This window comes from Scyliorhinus torazame, chromosome 9 (assembly GCF_047496885.1).
Source record: "Scyliorhinus torazame isolate Kashiwa2021f chromosome 9, sScyTor2.1, whole genome shotgun sequence".
NCBI classification, from domain to species: Eukaryota; Metazoa; Chordata; class Chondrichthyes; order Carcharhiniformes; family Scyliorhinidae; genus Scyliorhinus; species Scyliorhinus torazame.
In genome coordinates this window covers 262,620,171-262,637,176 of record NC_092715.1, presented here as the reverse complement: position 1 = coordinate 262,637,176, position 17,006 = coordinate 262,620,171, and the positions used below count along the sequence as shown (strand labels likewise).

The window sequence follows — 17,006 nt, the reverse complement described above, 5'->3', positions numbered from 1 at the left end:
TTCCCTTTTGAAAGTTACAACCGGGTCTGCTTCCACTGCCCTTCCAGGCAGTGTGTTTCAGATTAACCTCTGTCGCATGCACAATCCATTAGGATACTTGTCATGGCAGGATCAACCTGCAGCAGATTCTGGGGTGGTAATGAAAATGCTGGAAACGCTCGTCAGTTCAGTCAGCCTCGGTGGACAGAGAAGCAGAGTTCATGTTTCCAGCTGGTGGCCTTTCAGCGGAATCTCTAGAGGAGCACAGTGATCTCGGGAGGGCTAGGCGAGGTTATGGTGATGGGGTGGGACAAGGCCACGAAGGAATTTGAAAACCAGGATGAGAATTTAGAAACGGGGAAACAAACTGTACCGTTTGAAATTTTGAGTATTGGAGCTTGGCAGCTAAAGATCAACAGCAGCTACAAGTCCTAATTCTCAGTATGATAGGTGGGCAGCACGGTAGCACAAGTGATTAGCACTGTGGCTTCACAGCGCCAGGGTCCCAGGTTCGATTCCCCGCTGGGTCACTGTCTATGCGGAGTCTGCACATTCTCCCCGTGTCTGCGTGGGTTTCCTCCGGGTGCTCCGGTTTCCTCCCACAGTCCAAAGATGTGCAGGTTAGGTGGAGTGGCCATGATAAATTGCCCTTAGTGACCAAAAAAGGTTAGATGGGGTTAATGGGTTACCGGGATAGGGTGGGTGAGGGCTTAAATGGTTCGGTGCAGACTCGATGGGCCGAATGGCCTCCTTCACTATATGTTCTATGTATTATGTCACACCAATAAAAAGATGGCTACACAAAAAAGTGACCATCATTTAAATGGCAACAAATACCTGGGGAGATCACATTTGAACGGTGCAAGACCATCATTTTAAAGTGGTTGCTGATCTCTTTCCCCCCCCCCCCCCACATGCACAAAACATTAATGCAACAGTGGTTAGCACTGGTATCTCACAGCGCCAGGATCCGGATTTGATTCCGACCTTGGATCACTGTGGAGTTTGCATGTTCTCCCCGTGTCTGGGTGGGTTTCCTCCGGGTGCTCCGGTTTCTCCTCTCAGTCCAAAGATGTGCAGGTTTGGTGGATTCCCCTTGGTAAAATTGCCCCAATGTCCAGGGATATGGAGTGCGCCGAAGAGAGGTACTTTTTAGAGGGTCGGTGCAGACTCCATGGCCTCCTTCTGCACAGTAGGAATTCTAATTCTATATGAAGGAGGAAGGTTGGGGGTTTAAAGCAGGTTTAGAAATTATATTTTTCTGGCAAATGATCTAAAGATGGCCAGAGGGCAGCACGGCGGCGCAGTGGTTAGCACTGCTACCTCACAGCGCCGAGGTCCCAGGTTCGATCCCGGTTCTGGGTCACTATCCGTGTGGAGTTTGCACATTCTCCCCGTGTCTGTGTGGGTTTCGCCCCCACAACACAAAGATGTGCAGGATAGGTGGATTGACCATGCTAAATTGCCACTTAATTGGAAAAAATGAATTGGACACTCTAAATGTTTCTTAAATAAAATAAAAGCTGGACAGGAAATGTAAAATATTTCCATTATGTGCAGTTCACCTGAAATCTGCCAAAACCACATTTTATAAGAACATAGGAAATTGGCCATTAACCCCCTGGAGTATGCTCTGCCACTTAATAAGGTCATGGGTGATTTGATTGGGCCTAACTACATTTTCCTGCATGTCCTGATCTATTAATGGTGATGCCCAGGGCATCTGGCATAAATTATGTTCCCGCAATCTTTTTGCATTGGATTTTGAAAAATCATGACTTAAAACTGGCCCTGCATATCCACCATGGTCAGAAAACCAGTCATGTACACGGATCATATTAATGAAGGTGGCATGTTTCTGATGTTTGAGGAATATCTTCAGATTGATTTGTTTTTAAGGGGCAAATGCATTATAGAATCATAGAACCCCAACAGTGCAGAAGGAGGCCATTTGGCCCATCAAGTCTGCACTGACCCTCTGAAAGAGCACCCTACCCAAGCCCACTCTCCCGGCCCAATCTGAATAACCCCTTAACCAAACCTACACCTCTTTGGACATCAAGGTGCAATTTAGCATGACCAATCCACCTAACCTGTATACTTTTGGATTGTGGGAGGAAACCGGAGCACCCGGAGGAAACCCACGCTGACACGGGGAGAAAGTGAAAACTCCGCACAGTCATCTGAGGCCGGAATTGAACCCGGGACTGTGGTTCTGTGAGGCAGCAGTGTTATTCACTGTGCCACCGTGCCGCTCTTTACTAAACACCTTTTTCAAAGATCTAAAACACTAAAAATTAAATTTACTAAGGAATTGACATCAATGTAGCTAATAAAGGATTCCGTATTGTGTTTTAAAATTTGAGTTACAATCTGGTTACTCCCAGATGGAGGCTAAGCAGTTCTTAAAATACTTATTGTTTTCTCTAATAAACCCATTTTGATCTGCACCAATAGAAGTGTGTCCAATTTCACTGGGTCAGAAAATATTTGAAGTTTGCTAATAACCAAATGTATGTGAGCAAGCATTTGAGCCATAGCTTCACTTTTAGAAAACTAGTGCAATTTGTGCCCCATGTGGAAACTCTGCCGCCATTTGCTCCTGAGTGGGTTTGAATGATCTTCTTTTATCATATTTTGTGCATCCCTGCGTATAGCAACTCAGCTGACCGTGTCCTCAAGTCATATTTTTGTTGCTTTTAAAGAGTTAAGTTTGAACTTCCAGCTGCAAATCGAAGGAATTGACTAACCCAGCCTTCTTACCAGGGTATCAGAGCTGTCCTTGCTGAGAGCTATGAACGCATTCACCGCAGCAATCTCGTAGGGATGGGGATAATTCCTTTAGAGTATCTGCCAGGACAGACTGCTGACAGCTTGGGACTTACAGGCCGTGAGCGCTATACCATCTCCATTCCAGAGATGCTGAAGCCCAGGATGGATGTGGAGATAAAGGTGAATTCTTAATTTTTATTATGATGAACACGCAATGTTAATTTTTTAAACTTCATTTATTGGATGTGAGTCTTGCTGGCTAGGTGATGCCCATCCCTAATTGCCCTTGAGAAGGTGGTGGTGAGCTGCCTTCTTGAACCGCTGCAGTCCCTCAGGTGTGATGTTGCAAATGCTGTGACAATTGAGTGTGTGCTACAGTTAGGATTATGAGTGGCTGATTCTAAATGGGGGAAGGTTGGGGCACATGTATAAAAGAACAAGTTTCCATCTGTGTGGGGGAGAATCTGTGCAGAAGGGAAAATAGAGTTTACATATCAGTCCTCGTTTACAACTCTATTCCTGTGGCTTTTCTCCTCTTCATTGGGAATTGAATGAATAATTGAAACTTACTACTGAATCCACAATCCCATCCTTTCAGACAATGAGTGCATCCAGATTACAACTTGCTGTGTTAAAACGTTTTCTCATAATTGCTTTTGTTTATGGGCGACACGTGGCACAGTGGTTAGCACTGCTGCCTCACGGCGCTGAGGACCCGGGTCCGAATCCTGGCCTGGATCACTGTCCGTGTGGTGTTTGCACATTCTCCACGTGTCTGCATGGGTTTCACCCCCACAACCAAAAGATGTGCAGGTTTGGTGGATTAGCTATGCTAAATTGCCCCTTAATTGGAAAAACAAAATAATTGGGTTCTCCAAATTTTTTTTTTTATAAATTGCTTTTGTTTAATTGTTCGAATTGTTTCATTTAATTAGCAGTCGTGCAGTTATACAGAATGTGTGTCATACTATCCACTTTTTAGTGATGTAATTTATAGTTTGTAAAGTCCTTGGGATTGACGGCATTCACCATACACAAAAGTAAGTAAACTGACCCACTGTTTAGCATTTGCATTTCCCAGTAACTTAGAAAATATGATTCAGACAATAAGCAAATGGGGAGAAAATGTCTATTTGGGCTGTAATCAAACCGTTTCCCATCTCTGTAAGTGTTTTGTGTGTGTGAATATGCGTACAAATATTCAACAGAATTTCTTTTTAATCTCCTAGCTCGACTCTGGCAAGTCCTTCCAAGCCACCATGAGATTCGATACAGATGTAGAACTCGCCTATTTCCATCATGGTGGTATCCTAAACTATATGATCCGAAAGATGATATCAAATTAGCTGGACGTTATTTTTAGTTTGGGGATGGTGAAGGAGATGAGCGATCATGTCAGAAAACGCACAGATTTAAAGCACTAATTATCAAAAGTGAATTTTGATATAATCCTGTTTTTTTTCCCGTTTAGTTGGAGCAGTGAAATGTTTCTGACTGGGTTTTTATAATAGTAAAAGATTTATCAGTGTCTTTGTAATAGCAATTTTCAAACTAATTTTTCCTTGAAATTACTTTGCAAAATGTTTGCCAGCTGAATTATCCAGCTATAATAATAATCTATTTTTGAAAGCTACACAACGTTGCAATACCATTAAACGTGACATATGTGGAAACCTGTCAGCATTCTTTGACACACTTTTTTTTTTTTTTTTTTTTGCACGATTTACATAAGAACATAAGAACTAGGAGCAGGAGTAGGCCATCTGGCCCCTCGAGCCTGCTCCGCCATTCAATGAGATCATGGCTGATCTTTTGTGGACTCGGCTCCACTTTCCGGCCCGAACACCAGAACCCTTAATCCCTTTATTCTTCAAAAAACTATCTATCTTTATCTTAAAAACATTCAATGAAGGAGCCTCTACTGCTTCACTGGGCAAGGAATTCCATTGATTCACAACCCTTTGGGTGAAGAAGTTCCTCCTAAACTCAGTCCTAAATCTACTTCCCCTTATTTTGAGGCTATGCCCCCTAGTTCTGCTTTCACCCGCCAGTGGAAACAACCTGCCCGCATCTATCCTATAGATTCCCTTCATAATTTTATGTTTCTAAAAGATTCCCCCTCATCCTTCTAAATTCCAACGAGTACAGTCCCAGTCTACTCAACCTCTCCTCGTAATCCAACCCCTTCAGCTCTGGGATTAACCTAGTGAATCTCCTCTGCACACCCTCCAGTGCCAGTACGTCCTTTCTCAAGTAAGGAGACCAAAACTGAACACAATACTCCAGGTGTGGCCTCACTAACACCTTATACAATTGCAGCATAACCTCCCTAGTCTTAAACTCCATCCCTCTAGCAATGAAGGACAAAATTCCATTTGCCTTCTTAATCACCTGTTGCACCTGAAAACCAACTTTCTGCGACTCATGCACGAGCACACCCAGGTCTCTCTGCACAGCAGCATGTTTTAATATTTTATCATTTAAATAATAATCCCTTTTGCCGTTATTCTTACCAAAATGGATAACCTCACATTTGTCAACATTGTATTCCATCTGCCAGACCCTAGCCCATTCACTTAGCCTGTCCAAATCCCTCTGCAGACTTCCAGTATCCTCTGCACTTTTTGCTTTACCACTTATCTTAGTGTCGTCTGCAAACTTGGACACATTGCCCTTGGTCCCCAACTCCAAATCATCTATGTAAATTGTGAACAGTTGTGGGCCCAACACTGATCCCTGAGGGACACCACTAGCTACTGATTGCCAACCAGAGAAACACCCATTAATCCCCACTCTTTGCTTTCTATTAATTAACCAATCCTCTATCCATGCTCCTACTTTCCCCTTAATGCCATGCATCTTTATTTTATGCAACAACCTTTTGTGTGGCACCTTGTCAAAGGCTTTCTGGAAATCCAGATATACCACATCCATTGGCTCCCCGTTATCTACTGCACTGTTAATGTCCTCTCAAAATTCCACTAAATTAGTTAGGCACGACCTGCCCTTTATGAACCCATGCTGCGTCTGTCCAATGGGACAATTTCCATCCAGATGCCTCGCTATTTCTTCCTTGATGATAGATTCCAGCATCTTCCCTACTACCGAAGTTAAGCTCACTGGCCTATAATTACCCACTTTCTGCCTACCTCCTTTTTTAAACAGTGGTGTCACGTTTGCTAATTTCCAATCCGCCGGGACCACCCCAGAGTCTAGTGAATTTTGGTAAATTATCACTAGTGCATTTGCAATTTCCCTAGCCATCTCTTTTAGCACTCTGGGATGCATTCCATCAGGGCCAGGAGACTGGTCTACCTTTAGCCCCATTAGCTTGCCCATCACTACCTCCTTGGTGATATCAATCCTCTCAAGGTCCTCACCTGTCATAGCCTCATTTCCATCAGTCACTGGCATGTTATTTGTGTCTTCCACTGTGAAGACCGACCCAAAAAACCTGTTCAGTTCCTCAGCCATTTCCTCATCTCCCATTATTAAATCTCCCTTCTCATCCTCTAAAGGACCAATATTTACCTTAGCCACTCTTTTTTGTTTTATATATTTGTAGAAACTTTGACTATCTATTTTTATATTCTGAGCAAGTTTACTCTCATAATCTATCTTACTCTTCTTTATAGCTTTTTTAGTAGCTTTCTGTTGCCCCCTAAAGATTTCCCAGTCCTCTAGTCTCCCACTGATCTTTGCTACTTTGTATGTTTTTTCCTTCAATTTGATACTCTCCCTTATTTCCTTAGATATCCACGGTCGATTGTCCCTCTTTTTACCGTCCTTCCTTTTTGTTGGTATAAACCTTTGCTGGGCACTGTGAAAAATCACTTGGAAGGTTCTCCACTGTTCCTCAACTGTTTCACCATAAAGTCTTTGCTCCCAGTCTACCTTAGCTAGTTCTTCTCTCATCCCATTGTAATCTCCTTTGTTTAAGCACAAAACACTAGTGCTTGATTTTACCTTCTCACCCTCCATCTGTATTTTAAATTCCACCATATTGTGATCGCTCCTTCCGAGAGGATCCCTAACTATGAGATCCTGAATCAATCCTGTCTCATTACACAGGACCAGATCTAGGACCGCTTGTTCCCTCGTAGGTTCCATTACATACTGTTCGAGGAAACTATCGCGGATACATTCTGTAAACTCCTCCTCAAGGCTGCCTTGACCGACCTGGTTAAACCAATCAACATGTAGATTAAAATCCCCCATGATAACTGCTGTACCATTTCTACATGCATCTGTTATTTCTTTGTTTATTGCCTGCCCCACCATAATGTTACTATTTGGTGGCCTATAGACTACTCCTATCAGTGACTTTTTCGCCTTACTATTCCTGATTTCCACCCAAATGGATTCAACCTTATCCTCCATAGCACCGATGTCATCCCTTACTGTTGCCCGGATGTCATCCTTAAATAACAGAGCTACACCACTTCCCTTACCATCCACTCTGTCCCTCCGAAAAGTTTGATACCCTCGGATATTTAACTCCCAGTCGTGACCATCCTTTAACCATGTTTCAGTAATGGCCACTAAATCATAGTCATTCACGATGATTTGCGCCATCATCTCACCTTATTCCGAATACTACGAGCATTCAGGTAAAGTACACTTATGTTGGCTTTTTTACCTCTATTCTTAATCTTAACACCTCGATCAGTAACCTCTCCTAAGTTATATTTCCTCTTAACCTTTCTCCTAATTTTCCTTGTCGTCGAACCCACATCTTTTGTAACAACCTGCCGCATCGCTTACCAGTAATGTTTTCACTTCCCGTTTTATTTCTTTTAGTATTCCTGGTCCTATTCACTGAGCTCCCCTCAGTCACTGTACCTTGTACTGTCGCCCTCTGATTTTTGACTGGCTTCTCTGCCTTACACTTTCCCCCTTACTGCCTTTTATTTCTGTCCCTGTTTTACTACCTTCCAACTTCCTGCATCGGTTCCCATCCCCCTGCCACATTAGTTTAAACTCTCCCCAACAGCTCTAGCAAACACCCCCCCTAGGACATCGGTTCCAGTCCTGCCCAGGTGCAGACCATCCGGTTTGTACTGGTCCCACCTCCCCCAGAACCAGTTCCAATGTCCCAGGAATTTGAATCCCTCCCTCTTGCACCATCTCTCGAGCCACGTATTCATCCTCTCTATCCTGACATTCCTACTCTGACTAGCTCGTGGCACTGGTAGCAATCCTGAGATTACTACCTTTGAGGTCCTACTTTTTAGTTTAACTCCTAGCTCCCTAAATTCAGCTTGTAGGACCTCGTCCCGTTTTTTACCTATATCGTTGGTGCCTATGTGCACCACGACAGCTGGCTGTTCACCCCCCCCCCCCCCCCCCAGAATGTCCTGCAGCCGCTCCGAGACATCCTTGACCCTTGCACCAGGGAGGCAACATACCATCCTGGAGTCTCGATTTCGTCCGCAGAACCGCCTGTCTATTCCCCTTACAATTGAGTCCCCTATCACTATAGCCCTGCCATTCTTCTTCCTGCCCAGCTGCGCAGCAGAGCCAGCCACGGTGCCATGAACCTGGCTGCTGCCACCTTCCCCTGGTGAGCCATCTCCCTCAACAGCATCCAAAGAAGATTTGTACTGCTTCTACAAAAAACATCTGGTTTAATTATTTTTCCACTTTGGTTTCTTAGCTTTGCTATGGATAAGTTTTGAATGATATAAAATAAGAAATTCTATTAACTGACAACTTATTTTGGCAAGGAGAAAAGTTTGGAGATTGGCCGTTGAACACTTTTTCTTAAAGCTTTGTGTTGAGGGTCTGATTGTGGACTTTGTGATTAACGCTTACTGCCCTCTGATGGCACTTGATGCACGCTAAGATGTTGATTTATTTTCTTTCCAAATAGGCACCTTTTAAACCCAGTTTATAATATTTGCTTCAGTAGCCTTTCTGGTAACTTTGCCCACAGAGCAAGCTTTGCAACTTTATGCTGCTGAGGTGTGAAGTCTTGTGCACAAAAATATTTTCTGGGTAATGCTCTTGAGTAAAGAAGTCAGCAGCATCTACAGGTTTTGCAAGTTTGTGCGAGATAGTATCTTAATGTTTTGTGAATGTTACCAGCAAGTTACCTGGAGCATCAAACCACTCGAAGCAGACAGTTGTGCTGGGATACGCAACAATGCCACAAGTATCCTATAGTTAATGGAATCCTCTGGAACCCCTTGTTTGAAAAGCGATGGCCAACTCTGGATTTGAACTTCTGATAAGGGACACAGTTCCAAACAATCCAACCTCCAGAGGGTAGCGGAGTTCCACTGGAGGGTGTATGAAAATTCATTGTTGCTATTCCTTTAACCTTTTTGGATTGATGATTGTTGTTTTGCATTTGCCTCTGTCGTTGGCACAAACAAAGAGGTGACAGCAACCCTCCAGAAATGTGCTGACCTCACTGAGTTTAATGACACTGGATTGTACTGGTTCAAGGGGTACGACCCTGTCAGATACAGCTATAATCCCACTCCCTCTATTTTATGAAAATGGTAAATATGGATTAAGCATAAGGGTACACCACAGTAATTTGATGATTAATTCAGTTTTAATTATTTAATGAATGCACAGTAAGTGTAAATATACAGTAATCATGAATGATTGCAAACATTATTTAAAGCTTGAAGCACTGAACCACTACGTAGAATAAATTACACAGAAATAGGCTTGACAGGTCCGTACTGACATTGATATGCCCCAGGAGCATCTCCCTCTCCAAACCCCCCCCTCAAAAAAAAACTTCCTCTCAAAATATCAGAATAATCTTCTATTCCTTTAGTCTTCACGTGTTTATCCAGCTTGATGGCTTCTATTTTATTGGCCATTTTGGTAGCAATTTTCACATTCTAATCACGCTTTAGGAAAGTTATTGGATTTATTAATGACTACCGTATGTTTTTATGACCCCAAAATTGCTGAACAGTATCCTCAACCACACATCAATAATGCATTTTTCTGGAAAAGGAGTGATTCTGAAATAACTATATTTGTAATTAAAGAAAGAAAAATTACTATTGGTGAAAGCATTCAACTAAAATAGAAGCAATAATGAGGGTGGGTCCTGGTTCTGATGCTGTTGAAGGTGCTATCTAGTTTCAGAATTTTCTGCTTCTGTTGTAGAATGTCTTTGACTAAGGAAATTGATATTAATGGGATTTTTTTCCCCACCATTATTCATTGCCAACTTCTGCACCATCAAACAATTTAATAGGAAATGGGACGTTCTTCCATTTTCCCCCAGGGGTTTGAACACGTTTTCCACCAGGGGTTGCCACATTCATAAGAATAAAGCTCTCTATTTTAATAACCGGGATATCATTAAACACCTTGTAGTTTGCAGTGATTCCCCAATCATGGTTACATTCTTTGCAATGCAATTTTTGCCTTTTTTGTATATTATTGAAGACTATTGGCTTCTTGTGAGGCTTGGTTGAATATCGTTCCTTGAAGGAGTTGTCGATAACAGTGTGGTGACAATCCTGAAAGGTAAGTGGAGAGTTGTCAGCCAGTGGTCAACCAAATTACACCATAGTATCAAGTAACTCTACAGTATTGATACATTCCCTGTTCATTGTAGTAAACATAGGCATCTTAGATAATATTTATCACTCAACGAACATCAGTAAAACTGACTGGGAATACAACAGTGATGGCTCTTCAAAAGGTACTTCATTAGCTGCCATTGGGACATCCTGATTGGGAATTCAACCAGATTGGTATGATTATTGGATATCCACACGGTTCCTCTGTGAAATGTCTTCAGATACAAGTTGGCAATTTCATTCAGAAATTACAAAAGAATGGGTTGGCACGGTGGTGCACTGCTGCCTCATGGCGCCGAGGACCCGGATTCGATCCCGGCCTCAGGTCACTGTCCGTGTGGAGTTTGCACATTCTCCCGTGTCTGCGTGGGTCTCTTCCCCACAACCAAAAGATGTGCCGAGTTAGGTGGATTGGCCACGCTAAATTGCCCCTTAATTTTTTTTTGGGAGGGGAGAAGCATTAGGCACTTTAAAATTATTTAAAAAAATAAATTACAAAAGCTGGTGTGGACAATAATGATTTGGTTAATTTGTTCTACCTGACCCCAGGGGTTTCGAACCCAGTAAATCAGGTTAAAATTCTCTTCCACAACGTTCATGGGTATCGTACTTTGCAGTCTCTGGAAAGAGCATTCTGGTACCCACACCATGGTATTAGTGTCTCTTTATGAAGTACTATATAACACACCAACTTATCTTATCATCCCACACTATTTGCAGCTATCGTATTCATTGTACATACAAACACTTGGGCTCAGTTTTTCCCCCAATCCTTGGAGATAATTGAGATCACTCTCTTTTCTTTCATTTTTCCAATTTAGTGTGGCCAATCCACCTACCCTGCACATCTGTGGGTTGTTGGGGTGAGTGCTGGACTGTAGTTTGGCAAATGAGGCAAAATTGTGTCTCCTTATATTTCTAGATAGCAGCACTCTTCAACTGTCCAAAATTAATTGCAATACTGAATCCGTGTTACTACCAGCTGAGCATGCTAATACATGTGTTTTTCAAGAATTATGACTAAGATCCAGGTGATGGAGGATTCTGAGTATTGAATTACAGATTCTGTAAATATGCTGCACTTCATTTTTCTTCATACTAGGCTCAAATAGTTATCCAACTAGATATAATGAACAATTTCAATATGTTAATGTGGTAGATTGCTGAATTTAGGACTTACCTCTATGACTCTTATATCGTTGGAGTTACAAGCATAAAGTTTGCATTTTCCACAAAGTAACTGGTAACTGACATCTGGTTTGTCAGCGCTTGAAGTCCTGACAGTCCATTCCCTCATCTTCTTGTCATCAACTTGAATGGTGTTAATCTTGGAGAAGAGAATTGTGCGTTTTAAGATAAGTTGCACTGACTTCCGGTTGCGGCTATGCAGAGCTAAGTCGCACGTTCGGCAGCTCCGCTAGAAACTGACCTTTGGGCTCTTTTTAGAGCCCGTAACGGCGCTTGCTCGCCGTTTCCCGGTGTGGGAAGGAGATCGCAACATTCCCGCAATAGTGTATGGCTTGGACCAGGAGTGGGGCGACCAAAAAAGTGGCAGTGAAGCAAAAGAAGGTGCGAGGGGGCAGCACGGTGGTGCAGTGGGTTAGCCCTGTTGCCTCGGCGCCGAGGTCCCAGGTTCGATCCCGGCTCTGGGTCACTGTCCGTGTGGAGTTTGCACATTCTCCCCGTGTTTGCGTGGGTTTCGCCCCCGCAACCCAAAGATGTGCAGGTTAGGTGGATTGACCACGCTAAATTGCCCCTTAATTGGAAAAAATGAATTGGGTACTTTTTTTTTTAAAAAAGGTGCGAGGGAAGAAGACCAAGATGGCGGCGGGTGGAGACCAGGCAGCGTGGATGAAGTGGGCGCAGGAGCAGCAGGAGTTTCTTCAGCGCTGCTTTAGGGAGCTGTAAGCGGATCTGCTGGAGCCGATGAAGGCGTCAATCGATAAGCTGCTGGAGACCCAGACGGCCCAAGGGGCGGCGATCTGGGAGGTCTGGCAAAAGGTCTCTGAGAACGAAGATGAGATCCTAGGCCTAGCAGTGAAGGTGGAGGCGCACGAGGCGCTCCATAAAAAATGGCAGAGGAGAGGTTCAAGGAGATGGAGAACCGGTCGAGGTGGAAGAATCTGCGGATCCTGGGCCTCAGAGGGATTTGAGAGGTCGGACGTGGGGGCCTACGTGGTCACCATGCTCAATTCGCTGATGGGCGCGGGGTCCTTCCAGTTGCTCCTGGAGCTGGAGGAGGCCCAAGCCCAACGAGCCGCCGCGGGCAGTGCTGGTGCGGTTCCACCGGTTTGCTGATCGGGAGTGTGTGCTAAGGTGGGCCAAGAAGGAGCGGAGCAGCAGGTGGGAGAACGCGGAGGTCCGGATCTACCAGGATTGGAGTGCGGAGATGGCGAAGAAGAGGGCCGGGTACAATCGGGCGAAGGCGGTGCCGCACAGAAGGGGGGGGTGAAGTTCGGCATGTTGCAGCCGGCACGTCTGTGGGTCACCTATAAGGACCAACATGGTTATTTTGAGTCCCTGGAGGAGGCGTGGGCCTTTGTCCAGGCCGAAAGATTGGACTCAGACTGAGGGTCAGGGGCGAGGGGGGGGCAGTGGTGAAGCGATGGTTGGGGATTGTTGTGTTGTATTTTGAGGGGGGGTTATTTGTTCATTGTTGGTTCTTTGTTTTTCGGGGGTTGGTTGGGCACTTTCAGTTGGGTCCGCCAGGTGGGCTCGTTGAGGGGACAGGTAGATGGCTTTGGGGGTTGATGGCCAGCAGGGGCGGATGGTGCCCCGTGGGGGGGGGGGGGGGGGGAGTGAGGCCTGAGTTGGGGGGCAAGGGCTGAAGGGGGTGGGGCCGGAGCTGGGAAGCACGGGCTTTTTCCCGCGCTGGGAGTGGGAGGGGGAGAGCTTGCTGGTGGGCAATGTGGGGGGGGGGTTCCACACTGTGAGGGGTGGAGGGAGTGGCCGGGGTTAGCAGGAGTCGGCTGACTTATGGGGGGAAGCAATGTAGCTTGGGGGGGGGGGGGGGGGGGAGTGGCCGGGGTCAGCAGGAGTCGGCTGACTTATGGGGGGAAGCAATGTAGCTAGGGGGCGGCCTAGGGGGAGGGAGAACCGGGTTGCTGCTGGAATGGCCAAGGGGGAGCTGGAGGAGGTTTGGGCGGGGGTCTGCCGCTGTGGGGAACGGGCTGTGCGGGGGGCGTGGACACGTGGCTGGCCTAGGAGGGGATATGGCTAGTTGGTGGGGGAGAGGGGCGGGCAGCCCCCGATCCAGCTGCTAATCTGGAACGTAAGGGGACTGAACGGGCCGGTCAAATGGGCCCGGGTGTTCGCGCACCTGAAGGGGTTGAAGGCAGATGTGGCTATGCTTCAGGAGACGCGTCGGAGGGTGGCGGATCAGGTAAGGTTGAGAAAGGAGTGGGTAGGCCAGGTGTTTCATTCGGAGTTGGATGCAAAAAATCCGGGGGTGGTGATCTTGGTGGGGAAGAGAGTGTCGTACGAGGCGTCGAGCATCGTGGCAGACTGGCGGTAGGTATGTGATGGTAAGTGGCAAGCTGCAGGGGGAGCGGGTGGTGTTGGTCAATGTATATACCCCAAATTGGGACGATGCGGGGTTCATGCGGCGTATGTTGGGCCAGATTCCGGACCTGGAGACTGGGCCTGATAATTGGGGGGGGGGATTTCAACACGGTACTGGACCCGGCACTAGATCGCTCCAGGTCTAGGACGGGTAGGAGGCCGGCGGCGGCCAAGGTGCTGAGGGGGTTCATGGACCAGATTGGAGGGGTGGACCCATGGAGGTTTGCGAGGCCAGGGAATTCTCATTCTTCTCCCATGTGCACAAGGCCTATTCCCAGATTGACTTTTGTTACGAGTAGGGCGCTGATTCCGAGAGTGGAAGATACAGAGTACTCGGCGATAGCCATTATCGATCACGCTCTGCATTGGGTAGACCGAGCTGGGGGAGGAGAGGGACCAGCGCCCGCTGTGACGCTTAGAGGTGGGGTTGCTGGCGGACGAGGAGGTGAGCGGGCGGGTCAGAGGGTGCAGAGAGAGGTACCTGGAGGCTAATGACAATGGGGAGATCCAAGTGGGGGTGGTCTGGGAGGTGCTGAAGGCGGTGGTCGGGAGAGCTGATCTCCATTAGGGCCCATAAGGAGAGGAGGGAGAGGCTGGTGGGGGAGATGGTGAGGGTGGACAGGAGGTACGCGGAGGTCCCGGAGGATGGATTGCTTAGGGAGCGGCGTAGCCTCCAGGCTGAGTTCGATTTGTTGATCACCAGGAAGGCGGAGGCGCAGTGGAGGAAGGTGCAGGGGGCGGTATATGAATATGGAGAAAAGGCGAGCCGAATGCTGGCGCACCAGCTTCGGAAGCGAGAGGCAGCTAGGGAGATCGGGGGAGTTAAGGATGGGGGAGGGAGCATGGTGCGATACCCATGGGGTGGGTATCAATGGGGTCTTCAGGGACTTCTACGAGGAACTGTATCGGGCCGCGCCCCCACTGGAGGAGGGAGGGATGGGTCGCTTTCTGGACCGGTTGAGATTCCCGAGGGTGGAGGAGGAGCAGGTGACGGGGCTGGGGGCATTGGTTGGGTTGGAGGAGTTGGTGAAAGGGATAGGAAGCATGCAGACGGGGAAGACACCGGGGCCAGATGGGTTCCCGGTCGGGTTTTATAAGTATGCGGACCTGCTAGGCGCTCTGTTGGTAAGGACCTTTAACAAGGCAAGGAAGGAGGGGCTTTGCCCCCGACGATGTCTCGAGCGCTGATCTCCTTGATCCTGAAGCGGGACAAGGATCCCCTACAATGTGGGTCATACAAACCGATCTCACTCCTAAATATAGATGCAAAGTTGTTGGCGAAGATTTTAGCCACGAGTATAGAGGACTGTGTGCCGCAGATCATTCACGAGGATCAGGCGGGGTTCGTGAAAGGGAGACAGCTGAAGCTCTTGAATGTTATAATGATGCTGGCGGTGGAAGGGGAGGCGGAGATAGTGGCGGCGATGGATGCGGAGAAGACCTTTGACAGGGTAGAGTGGGGGTACCTGTGGGAGGTGCTGAAAAGGTTGCTGTGAGGCCCCGGTGGCGAGTGTGGCCACGAACAGGAGGTCAAGAGTATTTTTGGTTACACCGGGGGACAAGGCAGGGGTGTCCCCTGCTCTTTGCGCTGGCGATTGAGCCCCTGGCCATGGCATTGAGGGAGTTGAGTAATTGGAGGGGGCTGGTGCGGGGTGGGGAGGAATTGGAGGGGGCTGGTGCGGGGTCCCCGAACAGGCGCCGGAATGTGGTGACTAGGGGCTTTTCACAGTAACTTCATTTGAAGCCTACTTGTGACAATAACCGATTTTCTATGCGGACGATTTGCTGTTATATGTGGCGGACCCGGTGGGGGGAAATGCCGGAGGTGATGAGGATTCTCAGGGTGTTTGGGGATATTTCCGGGTATAAGCTCAATATAGGGAAGAGCGAGTTGTTCGTTGTTCACCCAGAAGACCAGGAGAGGGGGATTGGTGAGCTCCCACTAAAAAGGGCGGAGAGGAGTTTCAGGTACCTGGGGGTCCAGGTGGCTAGGAGTTGGGGGGGGCCCTGCATAAGTTTAAATTCACGAGACTGGTGGAGCAAATAGAGGAGGAGTTTAAGAGGTGGGATGTGCTGCCACACTCCCGGACGGGTAGGGTGCAGTCAGTTAAAATGACAGTGCTCCCGAGATTTTTGTTCCTGTTCCAGTGCCTCCCCATCCTGATCCCCAAGGCCTTCTTCAGGCGGGTTAATAGGAGAATTATGGGGTTTGTGTGGGCGCAGAAGACCCCGAGGGTGAAAAGGGTGCTCCTGGAGTGGCGCAGGGATAGGGGGTGGAGGGGGGGGGGGTTGGCGCTGCCTAACCTCTGTGGGTATTATTGGGCCACCAACATGACAATGGTGTGCAAGTGGGTGATGGAGGGGGAGGGAGATGGCGTCCTGTGTGGGCACGAGCCTGGAGGCGCTGGTGATGGCGCCGCTGCCGTTCCTCCAACGAGGTATACCACGAGCCCGGTGGTGGCGGCTACCCTCAAAATTTGAGGGCAATGGGGAAGGTGGGGGCTTCGGTGTGGTACCCGATACGGGGGAACCACCGGTTTGTCCCCGGGAGAATGGACGGAGGGTTCCTGAGCTGGCATGGCAGGTATTAGGATGGGGGACCTGTTTGAGGACGGGAAGTTCGCGAGCCTGGGTGAGCTGGAGGAGAAGTTCGGGGAACACCTTCAGATATATGCAGGTAAGGGCGTTTGTTCGGCGGCAGGTGGTGAAGTTCCCACCGTTGCCGCCACGCAGAGTCCAGGACCGGGTGCTGTCGGGGGGGGGGTGGGTTGGAGAGGGGAGGATGTTGGCAACGTATCAGGTGATGCTGGAGGAGGAGGAAGCCTCGGTGGAGGAGCTAAAGGGTAATCATAGATTATCATAGAATTTACAGTGCAGAAGGAGGCCATTCGGCCCATCGAGTCTGCACCGGCTCTTGGAAAGAGCACCCTACCCAAGGTCAACACCTCCACCCTATCCCCATAACCCAGTAACCTCACCCAACCAAGGGCAATTTATCATGGCCAATCCACCTAACCTGCACATCTTTGGACTGTGGGAGGAAACCGGAGCACCCGGAGGAAACCCACGCACACACGGGGAGGATGTGCAGACTCCGCACAGACAGTGACCCAAGCCGGAATCGAACCTGGGACCCTG

General features: G+C 47.7%; 2 protein-coding genes across 4 annotated transcripts in view; one reads left to right on the top strand and one right to left on the bottom strand.

Moving 5' to 3' along the window:
• Positions 1-4,424, top strand: part of aco1 (aconitase 1, soluble) — a 62,075-nt gene extending 57,651 nt beyond the window's left edge. For both annotated transcript variants that reach the window (XM_072517348.1, XM_072517349.1), the window contains 2 exons: positions 2,746-2,931; positions 3,981-4,424. In XM_072517348.1, coding sequence (XP_072373449.1) covers positions 2,746-2,931; positions 3,981-4,097 — 303 coding nt within the window. In that variant the 3' untranslated portion in view covers positions 4,098-4,424. The remainder of the gene's footprint in view (positions 1-2,745; positions 2,932-3,980) is intronic.
• A 4,870-nt stretch (positions 4,425-9,294) lies between these two features.
• Positions 9,295-17,006, bottom strand: part of LOC140429856 (antiviral innate immune response receptor RIG-I-like) — a 121,585-nt gene continuing 113,873 nt past the window's right edge. For both annotated transcript variants that reach the window (XM_072517343.1, XM_072517344.1), the window contains 2 exons: positions 11,488-11,634; positions 9,295-10,244 (listed from right to left, as the gene is read on the bottom strand). In XM_072517343.1, the coding sequence (XP_072373444.1) occupies positions 9,936-10,244; positions 11,488-11,634 (456 nt within the window). In that variant the 3' untranslated portion in view covers positions 9,295-9,935. The remainder of the gene's footprint in view (positions 10,245-11,487; positions 11,635-17,006) is intronic.